This window comes from Mesoplodon densirostris, chromosome 9 (genome assembly GCF_025265405.1).
Source record: "Mesoplodon densirostris isolate mMesDen1 chromosome 9, mMesDen1 primary haplotype, whole genome shotgun sequence".
NCBI lineage: Eukaryota > Metazoa > Chordata > Mammalia > Artiodactyla > Ziphiidae > Mesoplodon > Mesoplodon densirostris.
In genome coordinates, this window is record NC_082669.1 from 99,181,766 (window position 1) to 99,203,016 (window position 21,251).

A 21,251-nucleotide genomic window follows, 5' to 3' on the forward strand; every position below is an offset into this window, starting at 1 on the left:
TCCCGGACCGGGGCACGAACCCATGTCTCCTGCATTGGCAGGCGGACTCCCAACCACTGCGCCACCAGGGAAGCCCAGGAAGAATTTCTTATTAGGGAATCTTTGAAAAATGGAGCCACGTGGGATGAAGCAGCTGATTGAGTTAGTATTCTCCAGGGAAGGGCTTCTTCCCACCACCTGAGGGAGGAACCTCTGTGCTTTCTACTAAGAAAAAAAGCAAGGAGAAAAAGGATAGTCTGGGCCACCATGAAAGAGGCCTGATTTATGGTCATTGAGAGGGCAAGGGGAGGACAGGTTATTCCCTCACAAAACTCAGTGGCATTGGATGATGGAACTCAGGGCTACTGAAAAAATAACGTGCGGGACTGCAAAGGCTCTCCTACAGATTTGTCTCAGAGAAGGAGCCCTGGGGCTCTGGTAGCTAAGAGGGAAGAAGAAATGCTCCCCCTTCTTCTGCTCATTGGTTTCACACAACAGGATCTCTGAGATCCCGTATGAGACAAAAACGAAAGCTCCAGGGGACCATCCTGGGGAGCCAAGGGAACAGCCCTCCCCAGATCAAGCCAAACACCACAGACGCCCAAACACCTGTCCAAAAACATGGCAGCGGCTCAGGAGCGCCATCTACTGTGAGAACTGCCTGAGGTTCCCCCACCTCAGGCATTCATTCTGTTGTGGAGCAAAGCAGCCTAATTTGTAGACCTGCCAACCCGCGGGAATCACACCAATCCTCATGAGCCAGTTACAAAGGGATGGTCAGTCTCAGGACACCAGAAACACAGTAAGTTCCAAAGGAAAAGCCTGGTTCTTTCGGATGATCATGACTCAATTATACTTAGCCCCGATGTCAGTATGGTATTTGGCACATATGTGTAATTATGTTTAGTGTCTCTCAGTGTTAGTTGTGTAATTTGAGAGATAAAATATAAAACTCAAATAAGGAATCACTGGTTACATAAGCTCTAACTGAAGTGATCATGTACATCATAAACTCCTTCTCCAAGGATGTGTTTTTGCTGATTTCTCTCTAAAAAGGATGGGTCTGTAACTTTGCCTCCAGAAGGAGAAAGGTGGTCTTGTGCAACGAGAAAGGGCTTCACCCTGGCACAGGGCTACAGACGTGCACTGTGTGTCCCGGTGCTGCTAGACACACTGGGAACGTAGGGCTCCTGCTCTGTCTTGGGGTGTCTTTGTGTCTGTATTTCTCATGGCCCCTTGGGGAGGCTGGCCCTTTCTTCCCTGCTCAGTGGGGTCTGTATGTGTCTTAATGCTGTCAACGTCTGCTTTAACACTACAAGCAACTCTGTGCCCCTTTCCTTTAGAAAAAATTGTTTAACTCCCTATTCCTTAATTTCCATTAAGCTCTTTCTTCCATTAAAACTAGATACATATATTAGCAAATGTAATATCCTCTTAGCACTCCAAGAACAGAAGATGGGACAAAACCCTAAATGTCCCTCCTACCACCATGAAACCCAAACAACTCTCTGATGACGGGAAGAAAAAAGAAACCTTCTGGACACTTCTCTCTGTTTTCCAATTAACCTCGAGAAGTTGCCATTCTGAAGCCTGAGAGGACAGGGTTTGCTTATAGGAAGTAAAAACAGAGTGTGTTTCCAGAGGGCTCCCCCAGCAGCCCCTTGGTCTCTATGACTCGAATCTTTCTTCAAAGGAAGTGCCCACCCCTTCCCCACCCTACATGCCTCACAACCTAGCTGGCCCTGGAGCATCACCTACTGGGCATCAACATCACCCAGGGCAGCAGCCATCATTGCTCATTCTCCTCTCCCTAAGAGCGACCAGAAGCAAGGCTCAGCATTACGCACCGGGCAACCAATATAGGCAGAGTTGTGGACACCAGGGGGCCGTTTGTAAGTGCCGTCGCTGTCTGTGGTGATAAGTCTGTCCTTCTCAGCATCTCCGGGGCAGCCATTGACCTGATGTTTCCGGCGTGGTTTAGGAGAACGTTTTATCCTGGAGCTGCCAGGAGAAAAGAGAGGTTATCTTCATAGGAAATAACCTTCCGGCCATGGGCTCATCAACTAAACACCATGTATTTTCTGAGCACCTAGGACCTGCTAGCCACTGTAGTAAACACCCCACAGGATATAAACAATGTGTAAGACACAGTCTCTGCTCTAAGAAAGCTCACAGTCCACCTGGGCAGACTATACTAAACACACGGAACAACAGAGAATAATATCACCGCTGGCTACCTGTGGCCTGATCTAGGTCTTGAAAAATGAGTAGGATCTGCGGACGAGGAGGGAAGTGGGGAGAGTGTGAGGTGCAGGCAGGACCGTGTGGAGGGCCAGAAACAGGAATGCAGACAATGTTTGGGGGGCAATGAGGCCACCGCCTAGGGGGCGGCAGTTCCTCTGTGCTGCTGGGAGTAGGGGAGCAGCTGGGTGAAAGGCAGTGCCCCGCTAGGTACAGGAGCCCAGGGTCCACCCGGCAGGCAGCCCAAGCCAGCAAAGGTGTGAGCAGAGCAAGACACAAATGAGAACTGATCTTACAGGAAATGCCTCTGCATTAGGGGGCAAGGGCCTGGGAGACCAAGAGACCGAGACTCTGAGAGCGGCTGTGCGCCCAGCCAAACTGGTGACCAAGCGCGGGAGGTGGGGATGCTGCGGGTGGGAGCTGAAGAAGAGAGGCAGGGAGAGGCAGCCCTGGAGCCCTCTGAGAAGGACGGCGCCACCTTTTCAGAAGTCTGAATTCCAGGAGAAACGAAACCCAGGGAGATGCTCCGGGGCCACTGGGGCGGAATGAATGCAGCCTTCACCACAGGTGACCTCCAGGCGGGATGGCAGCCTCCCAGCCAACCCAGCCTGGAGTCCCTTCCAGAGACTTCTCCCCGCCCCCTCCACGGCCGAGCCCTTGTAGCCCTGCAGCAGGGGCCTCCGGCCTGGCTCGGGGCCCACCTCTTCCTGGGCTCTATGAACACAGAGGGCACGCTGGCCGTGGGGTCCAGGATCTTGTCGATCTGCATCTGCGCCCTGCGGTACACGCGGTGCCGCTCCCGCGTGTCTCCCGACGACAGCTCGTCCAGCACCGGGAACTCGTAGTGCCCGCGGCGCTTGGCGCGGAGCCGGATCTTGTTCCGATGGTGCTCGATCTCCGACTTGTGCCGCAGCGCTGTCTGGATCTGGGAAATGAGACAGACGGAATGTTCTGACGGTCTCTGGGACCACGCAGAGAAAGCAGCTGGGAGGCCTTCCTGCGACTCTCCTCCCCCCGCCCCCGGCTGTCCTAGGCTCCCACGAGGCCCCGAAGGGGTAACAGGGACAGGCACACCCACAAGGGGCATGGGGAACCTCCATCATCCGGAGCTGTATCCCCACACTCCACGTGGTGGGTGGGACGCGGGAAGCCGTGGTATCTGCCCCCCAACAGGGCAAAAGAACTCAAACCCAGGAAACAGGCCAGTGGCAACTTTGAAGATACTGAGGGACAGTGACAACTATATGTCATACTCCCCAAGAGTAAATATTTTCCATACCCAATAATATCACTACTTTAGAGACTTTTAAATTAAGACAGGGTGAAAGAAGATATTTGCATTATATAATACCCATTTACTAATGATGTTTAGTGTTACCAAAACAAGCCCCCTGCCATGAGACACCCCTCCTCAAAGAGGAAAATCGACACGTGTGGAAACACATCCTCGCTGGCTACAAGGGGCCTGAACTGGGTCTCCAAGAGCCGGCTGGTTCTGAAGCAGGGCAGGGAGGGAAGTGGGCAGAGGGTGTGCAGGGCAGGCACCAAGGTGCTGAGGGCCAGAAGCAGGAATGCAGATGCCGGTCTGGGGGAACGAGGCCACAGCTCCGGGAGCGGCAGGTCGGCTGAGCTGTCGGGGAGAGCAGACGGGGAATGCTTTCCTTCATGGAGGTGCATCCCCTTGTTTTCTAAGCCCTTAGCCCTGCTTCAGAGGACTTAACAGCAAGCGAGATGGAGACAGAGGGAAAAAGGGAAACCAAACTAGGCATCCAACTGGGAGAAGAAAGCAGGAGCAACGTCTAAGACAAGGTGGGACGCTCCTGGCCAGGGCACGGTGGACGAGGAGCCACACGCTCCTTGCGACTGCTTGAGGGAGGGTCAGGTGGATGAGATTCTTGACAACTTCCCAGCAGGAGGATTCAGGAAGCCCCTCTTACTCTATCAGGATCTAACTGTTCTTTAAAATATAAGAGGTCCCCACAGGAGGACCAAGACATGCTAGGAATCTGCACCAGAACCTCCTAATAAGAAAACATTTCCACTGAGATGTATGGAGCCTATAGGTAGGTGCACCAGTACTGATAATGCTCTTGTTCTTAAGTTGGGTTTTCAATTTATACTTTATAATCAATATATATGTTTCCTATACCATATGCATGCATCAAATACATTTTAAAGACAGTAAAAGAAAAAAGTGGCGATGAGTGCTATCCAGTTGTGAGGCCTGGTGAGCTCTTTCTCTTCTTTTTTTGGCCACACGGAGAACCCCCTCCAGGGTGCTTACTCATGGCCGTGTGAGGCACGTGCAACACAGGACTGATGGGGTCATGGGTCTAGGCTAGGACCGGCGTCATGCAGGGTCAGGGCTCCTGAGTATCAGTGAGAAGGGACAGCACGTGTCACTTTGAATCCATGATGCACGTTCTTCTGGTCATGTCCTTGGCAAGGAGCCAATGAGGTGTGGCGAGGAGAATGTGTAAGAACTCTTGCTAAGACTTCTGTAAGATGATCCACTTTAAGGATTGAATTGCATCAATTATTAGTTCACCTGGCAGAACTCACAACAGCAGCAGGTACCTCTTATAGGCAAGAAACTGACAGTCATGATGCTACCATGTGTGCAACCCTAAATAGCATTCATTCCACTCATGGTCCAGCCCAGGTCAAACTCCTCAAGTTCAAGTTAACAGTGACCTGACCTGGCCTTCTTGTTCCCCAAATCTTAGGAGGAAAGCAGATCTAACTCACTGTTCCAGGAGTCACTGGAAATACATTTTCTTCCCAAGACTTACCTAGATGTTTGGGGCCAGAGCAGATCTATCAGGGATCACAGAGTCTACTGTGGTCCCAAGATTACCCCACATTCAACGATTCACTAGGAGAACTCTCAGGACTCAGAATGTAAGTGCAATTTATTACAGCAAAAGGATACAAAGCAAAATCAGCATAGAGGAATGGCACACAGGGTGAGGTCTGGAGGAAACCAGGCACAGTTTCCAAGAGTCCTTTCCCAGAAAAGTCACGCAGGATGTGAATTCCTCCAGCAACGAGCTGTGACAACACATGTGAAACGTCTACCAGGCAAGCTCATTAGAGACTCAATGTCCAGGATGTTTACTGGAGGCTGGTCACATAGGAACCCTCTGCCTAGCATGTACCAAAATCCCAGACTCCCAGAAGCAAGAGTTGTTCAGCATAAATCATGTTGTTTGTACAAACAGTGCAGGCACAGCGAGCCACTCCATTCTGGGAATGGTGGGAATCTTTCCAAGATCCAAATCCCCAAACCCCAGCCATGGGCTAAGGCGGACATTCTAAGGATAGCCGCCCCTGGTCTTTAATCTGCACATCCACCAGTGTGCCTACTAGTGTCCTTAAATGGTATCTGATCTAAAAACACTGAGTACCAGATTTAAAATTAAGAACATCTGTGAGCAGCTCGTATCTTTAGCTCATATTTTTGACACTAACTTCATTTTTAAGCTTTTTTTTTTTTGCGGTACACGGGCCTCTCACTGTTGTGGCCTCTTCCGCTGAGGAGCACAGGCTCCAGACGCAGGCCTAGGCGCTCCGCGGCATGTGGGATCCTCCCAGACCGGGGCACGAACCCGTGTCCCCTGCATCGGCAGGCGGACTCTCAACCACTCCGCCACCAGGGAAGCCCTTTTTTTTAAATTAATGTATTTTTTCATAAAACCAAATACCTCTTTGTTAATTTTGTTGGTTTCGGCCACTCGGTCGGCCAGTATGGGGTGCGGAACTGGAGGTGCTGGGATGGGCTGCATGGCAATCAGCTGAATCTTATTGGGGACCCGCCGACTGGCCTCCGAGGAGCGGGAGATCCTGTCCACATGCTCAAAGATGGAGGCTGAGGAATGCTGCTCATTCCCCGAGCTGGGTGCTGCCCCTGGAACAGAAGGAAAAGCAAAATTAAGAAATAAAGTCACTGTAAAGAAAGCAAATCATCACAATTAGGGATTTCTTAAAGAATCATCAGATGGGCCCCTGACCAAAAACACATCCCCAACTCCATGGCAGAGTACTTGAAATGTCACTATTCGAGCTTAAATTGTCTGGGTTAAGTAGTATCTCCTTCAGCCTCATTAAAAATGACAAATATCCGTAGGCAAGATATGAAAATCACTATGACACTTTGTGCCCCAAATGGCCCTGTTTTGTCTAAAGGTGTTTCAAAGTCTTCAGTAAGACAGGGTAAAGGACAGGAGAAGCCTGACGTGGGTAGGCCAGTAGCAATTTACAGAACTTGGAGGACAACACTTATGGCAACTCTGAATGTCCATGCTCATTTGAAGTGATATAAATTTAGTTGCAAGGCAATTACACTGTTGAGATAACAAAAGACCAGGGGACTGTGGACCTGCTGGCAAGTACCGGTGAATGATTAAGGCTTCTGGCTTTTCAGTTCTGATGAAGAAAGAAAATGAAGAGTCAGGAGAAGAAAAAGCTGCTGCCTTCACGGAATTAGTTCCCACTTTAAAAACAGATGAAGAGGGGCTTCCCTGGTGGCGCAGTGGTTGAGAGTCCGCCTGCCGATGCAGGGGACACGGGTTCGTGCCCTGGTCCGGGAAGATCCCACATGCTGCAGAGAGGCTAGGCCCATGAGCCATGGCCACTGAGCCTGTGCGTCCGGAGCCTGTGCTCCGCAACGGGAGAGGCCACAATAGTGAGAGGCCCGCGTACCGCAAAAAAAAAAACAAAACAGATGAAGAGAAGACTGAAAAATGGTTAAAAGGGTAAATTGTATGGTATGTATATTTTACCACAATGAATTATTTTAAGTAACCAGAACTGCAAAGAAGAAAAATATTTAAATGTATAGAGAAAAAGACAGAAAAACACTTTAACAGGGACTGGATTTTGGTATAATGAGTAATGTTCTCCAATTTCTTGTATTTTCTGTAACGTGGATTTTCTCTAGTCAGTATTACTTTTATAACAGAAATAATCCTAATAAACTTCAATTTTAAAAAAGCAAAGAGGGTCTTCCATGGTGGTGCAGTGGTTGGGATTCCGCCTGCCAGTGCAGGGGACATGGGTTCGAGCCCTAGTCAGGGAAGATCCCGCATGCCGCGGAGCAACTAGTCCTGTGCGCCACAACTACTGAGCCCACATGCCACAACTACTGAAGCCCACATGCCTAGAGCCCATGCTCCGCAACGAGAAGCCACCGCGATGAGAAGCCCGCGCACCACAACAAAGAGTAGCCTCCACCCACTGTAACTAAAGAAAGCCCGCATGCAGCAACGAAGACCTAATGCAGCCAAAAATAAATTAAAAAAAAAATTTTTTTAAGGCAAAGAAAAAGATGAAGAGGGGCTGAATGGATGGGAAGAACTCTCCAGTTAGACACACTAAGATCCCTCATGCCCTCCCTCTAAGCCACAGGTCACCTCTAGACGCTCTGGACACTGCTTGAAAATAAACGGCCAACAGGCCAAGAGAAGCAGTGAAGGCATGCTGAAACTATTTTTAAACAAAAGCATAAGTTTTGAAACCTCGAACATAAGTGAAAAATATACAGGTTTCCCCTCAGTGTAAAAAAAGTGTTGAACAAGAGGGCAGACAGCAGAAGCAAGAAGAACTACAATCCTGCAGCCTGTGGAACACAAACCACATTCACAGAAAGACAGACAAGATGGAAAGGCAGAGGGCTATGTACCAGATGAAGGAACAAGATAAAACCCCAGAAAAACAACTAAATGAAGTGGAGATAGGCAACCTTCCAGAAAAAGAATTCAGAATAATGGTAGTGAAGATGATCCAGGACCTCGGAAAAAGAATGGAGACAAAGATCAAAAAGATGCAAGAAATGTTTAACCAAGACCCAGAAGAATTAAACAACAGAGATGAACAATACAATAACTGAAATGAAAACTACACTAGAAGGAATCAATAGGAGAATAACTGAGGCAGAGGAACGGATAATTGACCTGGAAGACAGAATGGTGGAATTCACTGCTGCAGAACAGAGTAAAGAAAAAAGAATGAAAAGAAATGAAGACAGCCTAAGAAACCTCTGGGACAACATTAAACACAACAACATTAGCATTATACGGGTCCCAGAAGGAGAAGAGAGAGAAAAAGGATCAGAGAAAATATGTGAAGAGATTATAGTCGAAAACCTCCCTAACACAGGAAAGGAAATAGTCACCCAAGTCCAGGAAGTGCAGAGAGTCCCATACAGGATAAACCCAAGGAGAAACACGCCAAGACACATAGTAATCAAATTGGCAAAAATTTAAGACAAAGAAAAATTATTAAAAGCAGCACGGGAAGAACAACAAGTAACACACAAGGGAACTCCCATAAGGTTAACAGCTGATTTCTCAGCAGAAACTCTACAAGCCAGAAGGGAGTGGCATGATATACTTAAAGTGATGAACAGGAAGAACTTACAACCAAGATTACTCTACCCTGCAAGGATCTCATTTAGATTCAATGGAGAAATAAAAAGCTTTACAGACAAGCAAAAGCTAAGAGAATTCAGCACCACCAAACCAGCTCTACAACAAACGCTAAAGGAACTTCTCTAAGTGGGAAACACAAGAGAAGAAAAGGACCTACAAAAACAAACCCAAAACGATTAAGAAAATGATAACAGGAATATACATATCGATAATTACCTTAAACTTGAATGGATTAAATGCTCGAACCAAAAGACACAGGCTTGCTGAATGAATACAAAAACAATACCCATATATAGGCTGTCTACAAGAGACCCACTTAAGACCTAGGGACACACACAGACTGAAAGAGAGGGGATGGAAAAAGATATTCCATGCAAATGGAAATCAAAAGGAAGCTACAGTAGCAATACTCATATCAGATAAAATAGACTTTAAAGTAAAGAATGTTACAAGAGACAAGGAAGGACACTACGTAATGATCAAGGGATCAACCCAAGAAGATATAACAATTGTAAATATATATGTACCCAACATAGGAGCACCTCAATACATATGGCAAATGCTAACAGCCATAAAAGAGGAAATCGACAGTAACACAGTAATAGTGGTGGACTTTAACACCTCCCTTACACCAAGGGACAGATCATCCAAAATGAAAATAAATAAGGAAACAGAAGTTTTAAATGACACAATAGACTAGATAGATTTAACTGATATTTATAGGACATTCCATCCAAAAACAGCAGATTACACTTTCTTCTCAAGTGCACATGGAACATTCTCCAGGATAGATCACATCTTGGGTCACAAATCAAGCCTCAGTAAATTTAAGAAAATTTAAATCATATCAAGCAACTTTTCTGACCACAACGCTATGAGATTAGAAAGCAATTACAGGGAAAAAAACGGAAAAACACTAGCATATGGAGGCTACACCATATGTTACTAAATAACCAAGAGATCACTGAAGAAATAAAAGAGGAAATCAGAAAATACCTAGAGACAAATAACAACGAAAACACGACAATCCAAAACTTATGGGATGCAGCAAAAGCAGTTCTAAGAGGGAAGTTTATAGAAATACAATCCTACCTCAAGAAACAAGAAAAATCTCCAATAAACAATCTAACCATACACCTAAAGGAACTAGAGAAAGAAGAACAAACAAAACTCAAAACTAGTAGAAGGAAAGAAATCATAAAGATCAGATCAGAAATAAATGAAATCGAAACAAAGAAAACAATAGCAAAGATCAATAAAACTAAAAGCTGGTTCTTTGAGAAGATAAAGGAAATTGATAAACCATTAGCCAGACTCATCAAGAAAAAGAGGGAGAGGACTCAAATCAATAAAATTAGAAATGAAAAAGGAGAAGTTACAACAGACACCGCAGAAATACAAAGCATCCTAAGAGACTACTACAAGCAACTCTATGCCAATAAAATGGACAACCTGGAAGAAATGGACAAATTCTTAGAAAGGTATAAACTTCCAAGACTGAACCAGGAAGAAACAAAATACACACCAATCACAAGTAATGAAATTTAAACTGTCATTGAAAATCTTCCAACAAACAAAAGTCCAGGACCAGATGGCTTCACAGGTGAATTCTATCAAACATTTAGAGAAGAGCTAACACCCATCCTTCTCAAACTCTTCCAAAAAAATTGCAGAGGAAGGAACACTCCCAAACTCATTCTATGAGGCCACCATCACCCTGATACCAAAACCAGACAAAGATACTACAAAAAAGAAAATTACAGACCAATATCACTGATGAATATAGATGCAAAAATCCTCAACAAAATACTAGCAAACAGAATCCAACAGCACATTAAAAGGATCATACACCATGATCAAGTGGGATTTATCCCAGGGATGCAAGGATTGTTCAATATACGCAAATCAATCAATGTGATACACCATATTAACAAATTGAGGAATAAAAACCATGTGATCATCTCAATAGATGCAGAAAAAGCTTTTGACAAAATTCAACACCAATTTATGATAAAAACTCTCCAGAAAGTGGGTATAGAGGGAACCTACTACAACATAATAAAGGCCATATACAACAAACCCACAGCAAACATCATTCTCAATGGTGAAAAACTGAACGCATTTCCTCTAAGATCAGGAACAAAACAAGGATGTCCACTCTCACCACTATTATTCAACATAGTTTTGGAACTCCTAGCCATGGCAATCAGAAGAAAAAGAAATAAAAGGAATACAAATTGGAAAGAAGAAGTAAAACTGTCACTGTTTGCAGATGACATGATACTATACATACAGAATCCTAAAGATGCCACCAGAAAACTACTAGAGCTAATCGATGAATCTGGTAAAGTTGCAGGATACAAAATTAATGCACAGAAATCTCTTGCATTCCTATACTCTAATGATGAAAAATCTGAAAGAGAAATTAAGGAAACAATCCCATTTACCATTGCAACAAAAAAAATAATACCTAGGAATAAAGCTACCTAGGGAGAAAAAAGACCTGTATGCAGAAAACTATAAGACACTGATGAAAGAAATTAAAGATGATACCAACAGATGGAGATATATACCATGCTGCTGGATTGGAAGAATCAATATTGTTAAAATGACTATACTACCCAAAGCAATCTACAGATTCAATGCAATCCCTATCAAATTACCAATGGTATTTTTTATGGAACTAGAACAAAAAATCTTAAAATTTGTATGGAAACACAAAAGACCCCGAATAGCCAAAGCAGTCTTGAGGGAAAGAAACGGAGCTGGAAGAATCAGACTCCCTGACTTCAGACTATACTATAAAGCTACAGTAATCAAGACAACATGGTACTGGCACAAAAACAGAAACATAGATCAATGGGACAAGATAGAAAGCCCAGAGATAAACCCACGCACCTATGGTCAACTAATCTATGACAAAGGAGGCAAGGATATACAATGGAGGAAAGACAGTCTCTTTAGTAAGTGGTGCTGGGAAAACTCGACAGCTACATGTAAAAGAATAAAATTAGAACACTCCCTAACACCATACACAAAAATAAACTCAAAATGGATTCGAGAGCTAAATGTAAGACTGGACACTATAAAACTCTTAGAGGAAAACTTTGGAAGAACACTCTTTGACATAAATCACAGCAAGAGATTTTTTGATACACCTCCTAGAGTAATGGAAATAAAAACAAAAATAAACAAGTGGGACCTAATGAAACTTCAAAGCTTTTGCACAGCAAAGGAAACCATAAACAAGACCAAAAGACAACCCTCAGAATGGGAGAAAATATCTGCAAATGAATCAACGGACAAAGGATTAATCTCCAAAATATATAAACAACTCATGCAGCTCAATATTAAAAAACAACCCAATCCAAAAATGGGTAGAAGACCTAAATAGACATTTCTCCAAAGAAGACATACAGATGGCCAACAGGCACATGAAAAGTTGCTCAACATCACTAATTATTAGAGAAATGCAAATCAAAACTACAATGAGGTGCCACCTCACACCAGTTAGAATGGGCATCATCAGAAAATCTACAAACAACAAATGCTGGAGAGGGTGTGGAGAAAAGGGAACCCTCTTGCACTGTTGGTGGGAATGTAAATTGATACAGCCACTATGGAGAACAGTATGGAGGTTCCTTAAAAAACTAAAAATAGAATTACCATATGGTCCAGCAATCCCATTACTGGGCATATACCCAGAGAAAACCATAATTCAAAAAGACACATGCACTCCAATGTTCATGGCAGCACTATTTACAATAGCCAGGTCATGGAAGCAACCTAAATGCCCATCGACAGACAAATGGATAATGAAGATGTAGTACATATATACAATGGAATATTACTCAGCCATAAAAAGGAACAAAATTGGGTCATTTGTTGAGACGTGGATGGATCTAGAGACTGTCACACACAGTGCAGCAAGTCAGAAAGAGAAAAACAAATATCATATATTAACACATATATGTGGAACCTAGAAAAATGGTACAGATGAACTAGTTTGCAGGGCAGAAATTGAGACACAGATGTAGAGAACAAACATATGGACACCAAGGGGGGAAAGTGGTGGTGGGTGGGTGGTGGTGGGATGAATTGGGAGATTGGGATTGACATGTATACAGTGATGTGTATAAAATTGATGACAAGTAAGAACCTGCTGTATAAAAAATTTTAATTAAATTAAAAAATTAAAAAAAGAAGTGTTGAGCAAAGCAGTAAGGGGTAGTAGTTGATATTGTACAGAAGGAATGCACATCAGTGGTACATAAATCTTTGTACTTCCTCTCAATTTGAATTATATTCATTTGCTATCCCAAGTGATTAGAAAGTATGTGCATAGCTCTGTGAATGAAGACATCTCTCTTGTTGAGGAGGCAAACTTGTCTGGATTCAGGCTATTCTCCAGCTTTCTTTCCCAGCCTGGAGGGAGCCTGATCATTTGCACAATACAAGCACAGCCAGACACCGCCATTCATCCCTTCAGCTACTCAAATTACAGGCAAGAAGCCTAGAAGGAGATAATTAGCTTCACCAGATAAGGCTAGCCTTGCTAACCCAAACTTTTAAAGTGACAGCAAATGTCACAAGGGTGTCCCATTAAGCTACTGATACCTAAGGCTGAGACTGCTTTCCTCCAGGATGGTAACAAGATCAGGGTGCAAAGGTGACCAGGAAGAAAGGCCCCTCCCCGCTGTGCTGTCTGCCTGCCTGGGTCCAGGGAGCTGCAGGCCTGTGTCTGACTCCTGTCCATGCCCCATCCCACTCCCCACCTGGATCCTCACTCTATAATGCACCAACTGCAACAGGAGAAGCAGGGGACACGCAGAAAACCCTCAACTTCTATACTGCCTGGAACCCAGCCCTTCCAAAAGGCTGAGAAGAGCAGTTTGTTATTTGTCACATTCATATATTATATATACACACATACATATATCTCCATACATATATATATAAACAAACTGGGTTATTATACATAGAAATATATATATAATACATATTATAAACACAGTTATTTTTATTGTTTGCTATGCATTGCACAATTTTTTTTTTTAAAAAAACTACCTGGATAATAACGACCAATGGGAAGTACAAGGGCTACGTAGAGATCAATACTGTGTGACTCCTGCCTTAAGGCAAGTAGGGACTTTGGATTAAAGTCCTTTCTCTTCAAATATTATAAAACAAACAAAATATATATATATATATAATGATAGAAATTACAGTATAGGATAATGCCCACAAAGCAGAATGACACAGGAAAAGGCAATCTGAATTACTGAAACACCGAAGCAATAGAACATTTTTAAAGAAATAATAATTTCAGTATCTACAGGTAAATACATCACACTGCATTAATACTAAGGCCTGTGACCCACACTAATATCCTGTGAGGCAGGGATCACATCTGTCTCTTCGTCTTCATCCTATCCCAGCACCTAACCCATCACAGGCCCTTAATAAACATTTGCTAACTGGATGAGTAAATGACTAGCCATCTCAACTAAGTTTATAAAATTCTACCTCGAAGAGGCCTCTGGGAATTCACTATAATGAAAAGAGGAGAGTTATAATTTATGGTCTCAATCATTTTATAAATGTGTCCTCCACAATTACTTGAGAAACTCTGATGTTAGATGTAGTCAAAATAGTCACTCTACAATGTTGTTAAAAATTTAATTTGCTTTGCAAACTCTTTAGCATGTGCAAAAGTAAATGTCAGCTTAGTTCCTATGTGAGATTCCAGAATCTGGGCTTGCTGAATTCAAATTAATGAAGTTCTAAATACTTAAATACTTAAAATACTTAAAAATCACAGCCTTGCATACATGCAACCTACGGAGAGCATAAAGAAAATACTCAGCATTTGCCATCCTTACCTACAGGGTTTATTCCTGATGATAAAGAAGAGACAGAGAAAACTAGAATTATGCCTGGACACAGCACTGGTAGCCTGAACGTAGCTGCCTTCACTTAAGGAACGTGTGTTACTCCAAACCTCAGCCGTCTTCACAACTTGCTAAGGGGAAGCAGTGGTAATGATGTGACTTATTCTAAAACTGCAATAACTGTGAACGCAGGGACACTGAACACAGAGTGAATAATCTCATAAGGGTCTCGAAGGTTGTAAAGGTATGCATCATGGTCTAGCCACCTTCCAAAAATGGTTAGCTGGGAAGGAATAAAGTACAACCTTGAACTGATGCAAAACCAAAACAATGGTCTTGTCTCAGCTTCCATTGCAAGGTGGGTCCTGAAAATGCTGGATGACTTGTGACAGCCGTCAAAAGCCTTGCCAAGGAGTCTAAAGAGACGCAGCAGCTATGCCACCCGCTGTAGTGAGCGGCAACACTGGTCCCAGGGCAGCATGGAGGCGGGACCCAGAATGGTTCTCAAGCAATCTTCCACCTCCATTAATTTGTATTTCATTAGGATTTGCAACACAAGATGGATTTTTACGTGAATTACAAAATAATTTAAAAGCTATGAATAAAAATTCAGAATATTTTTATAGGGTATTTAATTAACTAAGTTCTAGGCAAGCAATAAAACACCTTTATGGCAGCATTAAAATTTTTAAGAAGTAAATAAATTTTTACAGGTGAATTGATATTTGTAGTGAGAAAACCATCTTTCTAAAGTATGAAAATAATGTAGAAATTCTGGTGCATTTTCAAATCACAATAGCGGCATCTGAGCTTCTAGGACCCAGGAGAATATCTAGCCCTCTTGTCTCCTTCCATGGCCAACTCTGAGTCGAGTCCCAACACTGACATGCTTACTACTTGGATTTTAAATATATGTTGAGAGTGATATTTGATTTTTGTTAGCCATGTAGAATATACTGGTTCTAATACTATCAGTAAGGACTTAAAAACAGGAAATAAAAGCAAGATTTTCTCAGATATGCAATTAACAGAAATTAAGAAACTCCAGAGCTGATTTTTTCCCCCAAATATTTCTTTCCCAGAATCAAAATTAGATTTTAATCCTATCTATCTGAAACAGTATACCTGTTACCATAATGCTAAATAATTTTTAAGATTCTATGAAATTAGAGCTAAATAAAAAATTCTTTATTCTTCCCTTATTCTAAGGGGTATTTTTTTAACATTAAAAAAGAAACAACAGGGCTTCCCTGGTGGCGCAGTGGCTGAGAGTCCACCTGCCGATGCAGGGGACACGGGTTAGTGCCCTGGTCCGGGAGGATCCCACATGCCGCGGAGCGGCTGGGCCCGTGAGCCATGGCCGCTGAGCCTGTGTGTCCAGAGCCTGTGCTCCGCAATGGGAGAGGCCACAACAGTGAGAGGCCCGCATACCGCAAAAAGAAAAAAAGAAAAAAAAAAAAAGAAACAACTGGAAGGAATTTCAAAAAACCAGCTAGTTTAGTCCCACAGGAGCCCCAAAGACTAAGGGACACACAAAGTCACAAACATGACAGTGATAGAACAGCCCCTCCAGCTTCCAACTGGAATCTATTCATTAATAGAATACAGTTCACTCTGTACTGCATCTTTATACAAAGAAATTTGTGATGAAAATGTAAGTATAAAAATTACTATTAAAAATGATATCCTGGGAACTCCCTGGAGGTCCAGTGGTTAGGACTCCACACTTTCACTGCCAAGGGCCTGGGTTCAATGCCTGGTAGGGGAGCTAAGATCCCTCAAGTGGCGCAGCCAAATAAATAAATTTAAAAAAATAAAAATGATATCCTGAGGCACCCCAATTTTCTTTGCATTACTAAAACACAACCCTGAAGCATAAATAAAGCTCCAGCAAGTATAAGAGCTGTACTAGCACATTTAACAGAATCAATTCAACTAAAACCAAGCTACCTTGTCATCAGGCCAAAAAATGCTCCAAGTCTACTAAGACCTATGGGCTTAGTTCTACTGCAGGGCATAAGTTTTATGACAATACTCTTTAGAAGGGGAGTGAAGTACATTTCATACCTGGCCTAAGGAGTTACAGCATCTGACAACACATGTAAATATATGCTAAACCATCTAATCACACGCAACTATTTCTGGAAGACAGGTCTAGGACCAGGACCAGATATAATGCACTTGGACCTATGAGAAATAATCAACTTTCTAACAGTGACAACTGTGAAATACTTGAACAGGCTCCCAAAAAGGTCACTGAATCCTGGATGCAGTTTTTGAGACTCTTTAGTTTGGTTCCTCCTTGTCCTTCGGAGAGGAAAATCGTTACGAGCTGCCACTAGAGTAGAAGGTGACTGTTAACCTCAAAATATATCAGTGAATCTCTAACTTCTAGCATGGCCCCATCCCAATGCAGACACAAGAACAGTGTTAGATGGTGACAGTCAATCTGAGAAAGTCACTAAATGAATGATGAATATTCTACTGCACAGGTTTTGTGTTTTTTTTAATGTTCTGCATTTGAAGTAGTATAAAACCCTAGTCTATTGGAACCTCATAATTACTTTTTTTTTTTTTTTTTTTTTTTTGGCCAGACCGCACAGCTTGTGGGATCTTAGTTCCCTGACCAGGGATCAAACCTGCAGCCCTCAGCAGTGAAAGCACGGAGTCCTAACCACTGGACCACCAGGGAATTCCCTCATAATTACTACTTTTAAAGTGGAGAACAAGAAGGGTCACAGACCACTCTGTAGGGCTCTGTGGGACTTGCCATCGGTCACCGCTCCTGGAGTCTTGTCCCCTGCTTCCCTCTCACTGGACTCTTCACTTACTGTAGAGTCAGCATCTGAGGGAGAAACTCTGCAGACACAAAACAAATACAAACATTAGGAAAAAGAAAGAAAGGGGGGGAAAGGTCACATTCATCTGGATGTGGAAGTCAGGCTTCCAGGCAAAACTGGGAGAAATCAAACAGTCCAAAACATTGTTTCATGGCATGGCATCTTCAAGGACCACATTAATAGCACACAGTCACCTTGTGAAGACAGCTTGACAAAGCTGACTAAATGGCTCAGTGGGCTCATTTCAACAAATGGTAGGAAACCAGGTACCCAGTGGAGGATGGTCCCCCAGCTCCCTGGGCTTGGACTGGCAGTCTGGGGCTGGCGTGGGTTGGATTAGAGGATCTGGAGTTCAAGCTTGGTTAGGCGTTAGCTGGGTCTGCAGACTTCCTAGGAAGCCAGGGTAGTTCTGCAGTCACCCCATATAACTCCAAATCTTTGGAAGAAGCCTACACTTACAACACAAAGGCAATGATTATCTCTGAGATTTGATTCTATATATAAAAAGCAAGGGTGTCACAGAACCCAGGTTGCACCAGGCTAGTGAAAATCCTTAATCAGTTAACACCCCTTCTCTTTGGGCTTCCTGAAATGCCGAGACATTCTGGTGCCCGAGACATGCTAAAATATGATATTAACCATGCAGAACATTAAGATGTTGTGCTAAATGTTTAGCATGAAGCTACCAGAGGAGAAAAAAAGACTTTGCTATATTGTACTAGCATATTCAATAATCTTTAATGATTTGATTTACTCTCACTCTGCAAAGTAATTAAGCAAATGATATCTCTCTACATTATTCATCTTCTTTTGTAAAGAGTGTGTTCTAACATTCATTAAATTCTTAAAACTAGGCCAGAAACCCTGCAGTAGGTTTTTTGTTAAGTCAGAAATTATAAGATCATTTTGAATGTTGGTATGATCACACACTTTCCCCTTCTCAGCAGAAAATCAGGATTTCGAGTTCCTAAACTCAAAGGAAAGCTGATAATCTGAGGCTTCAATACCAAAGCCTGAACATGCTTTGATCTAAAGTCAAGTTAATAAAACCTGATTCTGAACCGTGTCTTCACACAGCTCTAGCCCGTCTCACAGGGTCACAGGGTGATGGTAGGTAGTCTGTTAGCAAGCAGTTCTCTGTGCACTTAATTTTGGTAAGTGGAATGGGAATTAGCTGGGAATGGGGAGCTGGCAGGGGGAGGCGATGCAGAATCCACGCACACATGCTAACATGGGGGACAAGAGGAGTACATGGAGAAAAGCCAAGCAAGGAAAGAAGGATATGATGAAGGTCACCTGCAGACCGAGCAAGGAAGCCACAGCTCCAGTGGCTGGCATAACGGACAAGGGCAAAGCTGATACTGGCTGAGTGTGTATCATATGCCATGCATTTTTTTATACATTATTCCTAATATCACCTCCAGAGGGCCTGGCATGGTCACCCCACAATATGTACCCTAGAGCTGGTCAATCCCTAATGAAGTTCCAGGCGGACCACCAAACCATGTTGGACAGTGATTTATAATCTTAAACACTTTGGGGAAGGAAAGCACACAGGCCTCCTCTGAGAGTCCATTAGAGTGGATCAAGAGCCATCAGGTTCGTTGACTTTGGGCAAACGTTGTCAGTCTTCCAGGCTGCAGACCCGGACAACACTCACCATCAGCCTTTCTGCTACTGGAAACTGACAAATGGAAAACAGAAACGCATGCCACGATAGAGAACAATACAGAAAGCCCAGTAAGAACCTTCCTCTGTGACGGACATTCTTGGAAGGGACCTTCGCCTTAGGGCTCGGCACATCTCCATTCTCAGAGGGCGCGGTGTGGTCCTTCACAGGTCCTGGCCGCGGTGCTGGCTCGTGAACGATCAGTATATCATCTTTATTGTGCTGACCCAGATGCTGCTTAGCAAAGTCGAAGCCCTTCACACTAGGGATCTGCAACTGAAACAGACATACACAAACACACACAGGAAATCAATCTGAATCTGAGGAATATAAGATGAGATTGTGAGGGCTGGCAAGATTGTGAGTGCCAGCTTCTGATCCAGGAGTGTGCTTGCAATTCTACCCATCCAGCTCAACATGCATCTCTAAAGCACTGACCTGTGTAAGGTTTATACCTAGAGTTTGCAGAAAAGACAGATACTTGCTACAGATTCAAGTACAAGGATTAAATATTTAGACCATAATACAAAAGACATCACAAGACAATCCCTGACTGCTGTCAGAGCAGCTACACAATTCCAGAGGGTGACGTGGGTGAGATATTCTTCCTAGGGACTGGGGACTTGTGCCAGACCTCAGACAGGCCGAACTTGGAAATAAAAAGAGGTGGCTACACAGAGATTGTTCTAAGTTGTGTCAAGGACCAGAGAAGACTTGAGGTTTGGGGAAAGATTACATTAGCTGCACTAGAACGGTCAGGATGTAGGGGAATGAGGGAAGGCCAGCCTGTATGTAGATGACTCCACATGCCAGCTTCTAGAGCAGAAAACCACTAAATGTTTCTAAAGAGGCAGATTTCTAAAATGCAAGCATTTAGGACGAAAGGAGACTAGTCAGAGGGCCCAAGAGTACTATGTGCACAAAATGACAAAAGCCTGGGTCCAAACCTCAGCAATGAAAATGGGAAGAAATAAAAAGCTCTGGAAAATGGGGAGGAATGAACAGCTCTAGAGACCAGGCAGAAGGACATGGAAGCTGAAGACAGACCCGAGAGGCAAAGGGGAGAAAGACTCCAGTGCTGACATGAAGCTACATTCAGGGTATCCCGAACAGTAGACGTGACATTAAGAGAAAAAGGTGAGTTGTGAAGGAATGATGACAAAGAGGTAAAAAGACAGGTTTCGCTCCACACATGTTTAGTTTGAGATGGCAGGAAAAGCTCCAAAGAAAAGTAGCTCAGGGCTTCCCTGGTGGCGCAGTGGTTGAGAATCCGCCTGCCAATGCAGGGGACATGGGTTCGATCCCTGGTCCGGGAAGATCCCACATGCTGCAGAGCAACTAAGCCTGTGCGCCACAGCTACTGAGCTTGTGCTCTAGAGCCCGTGAGCCACAACTACTGAGCCTGTGTGCCAAAACTACTGAAGCCCGTGTGCCTAGAGCCTGTGTTCTGCAACAAGAGAAGCCTCCGCAATAAGAAGCCCACACACCGCAACGAAGAGTAGCCCCCTCTCGCAACAACTAGAGAAAGCCCGCGCGCAGCAACGAAGACCCAATGCAGCCAAAAATAAACAAATAAATAAATTTATAAAAAACAAAACAAAAAAAAAACTTGACCTTTACAAAAAAAAAAAAGAAAAGTAGCTCAGCGTAGCTGGAAACAGAGGACAAGCTTGGGGGAACTCTCAGGCTGGAGGTGTGACCTTGAGAGCATCTGTATAGAAGGTGACACGTAGGGGAGTTGAGATTTTTCCAAGATGAAAACAGAGCCTATGGATAAAATGTTGGAGAACATCTAACAGTTTGCGGCTAAGAGGAGGAAAAGGAAGCCAGGAACAAAATAGGCGACTTCAAAGAAACAGAAGAATTTAGAAACTTCAATGTAACAGAAGCCAAGGGAATAAAGAATTTCTAGAAAGCAGTGGCCAATGGAAGTAATGGGGGCACAAAGATGAAGGAGAGAGGAGTCTTCTCAAGTGCACCCCTCACACTGGTGGATGCAGAAGCCCTACCAGGGGATACCCAGTACCAAAAGCAAACCCACAACAAAAACCCTGTGAGCCCTGTGACCACAGAGTCCAGGGTCAGCTTCTAGCCTGTGCTAAGACAGAAAGAGGTCTGAAGAGGAACAGAAATGTGGGCAATAAAGGTGAGGCACTATTTTGGTGACACTGAAAGTACCAGAGGTGGGTGTTAACCGTTTCCT

At 43.7% G+C, this 21,251-nt stretch overlaps 1 protein-coding gene across 3 annotated transcripts in view; it reads right to left on the minus strand.

The window, feature by feature from the left end:
• Positions 1-21,251, minus strand: part of KIAA1549 (KIAA1549 ortholog) — a 151,989-nt gene that overhangs the window by 40,250 nt on the left and 90,488 nt on the right. For 2 of the 3 annotated variants that reach the window (XM_060107935.1, XM_060107933.1), the window contains exons 11-15: positions 19,128-19,324; positions 17,283-17,398; positions 5,925-6,127; positions 2,922-3,145; positions 1,827-1,980 (exon numbers count right to left, since the gene is read on the minus strand). In XM_060107935.1, the coding sequence (XP_059963918.1) occupies positions 1,827-1,980; positions 2,922-3,145; positions 5,925-6,127; positions 17,283-17,398; positions 19,128-19,324 (894 nt within the window). The remainder of the gene's footprint in view (positions 1-1,826; positions 1,981-2,921; positions 3,146-5,924; positions 6,128-17,282; positions 17,399-19,127; positions 19,325-21,251) is intronic. The other variant, XM_060107934.1, reaches the window with a different exon arrangement.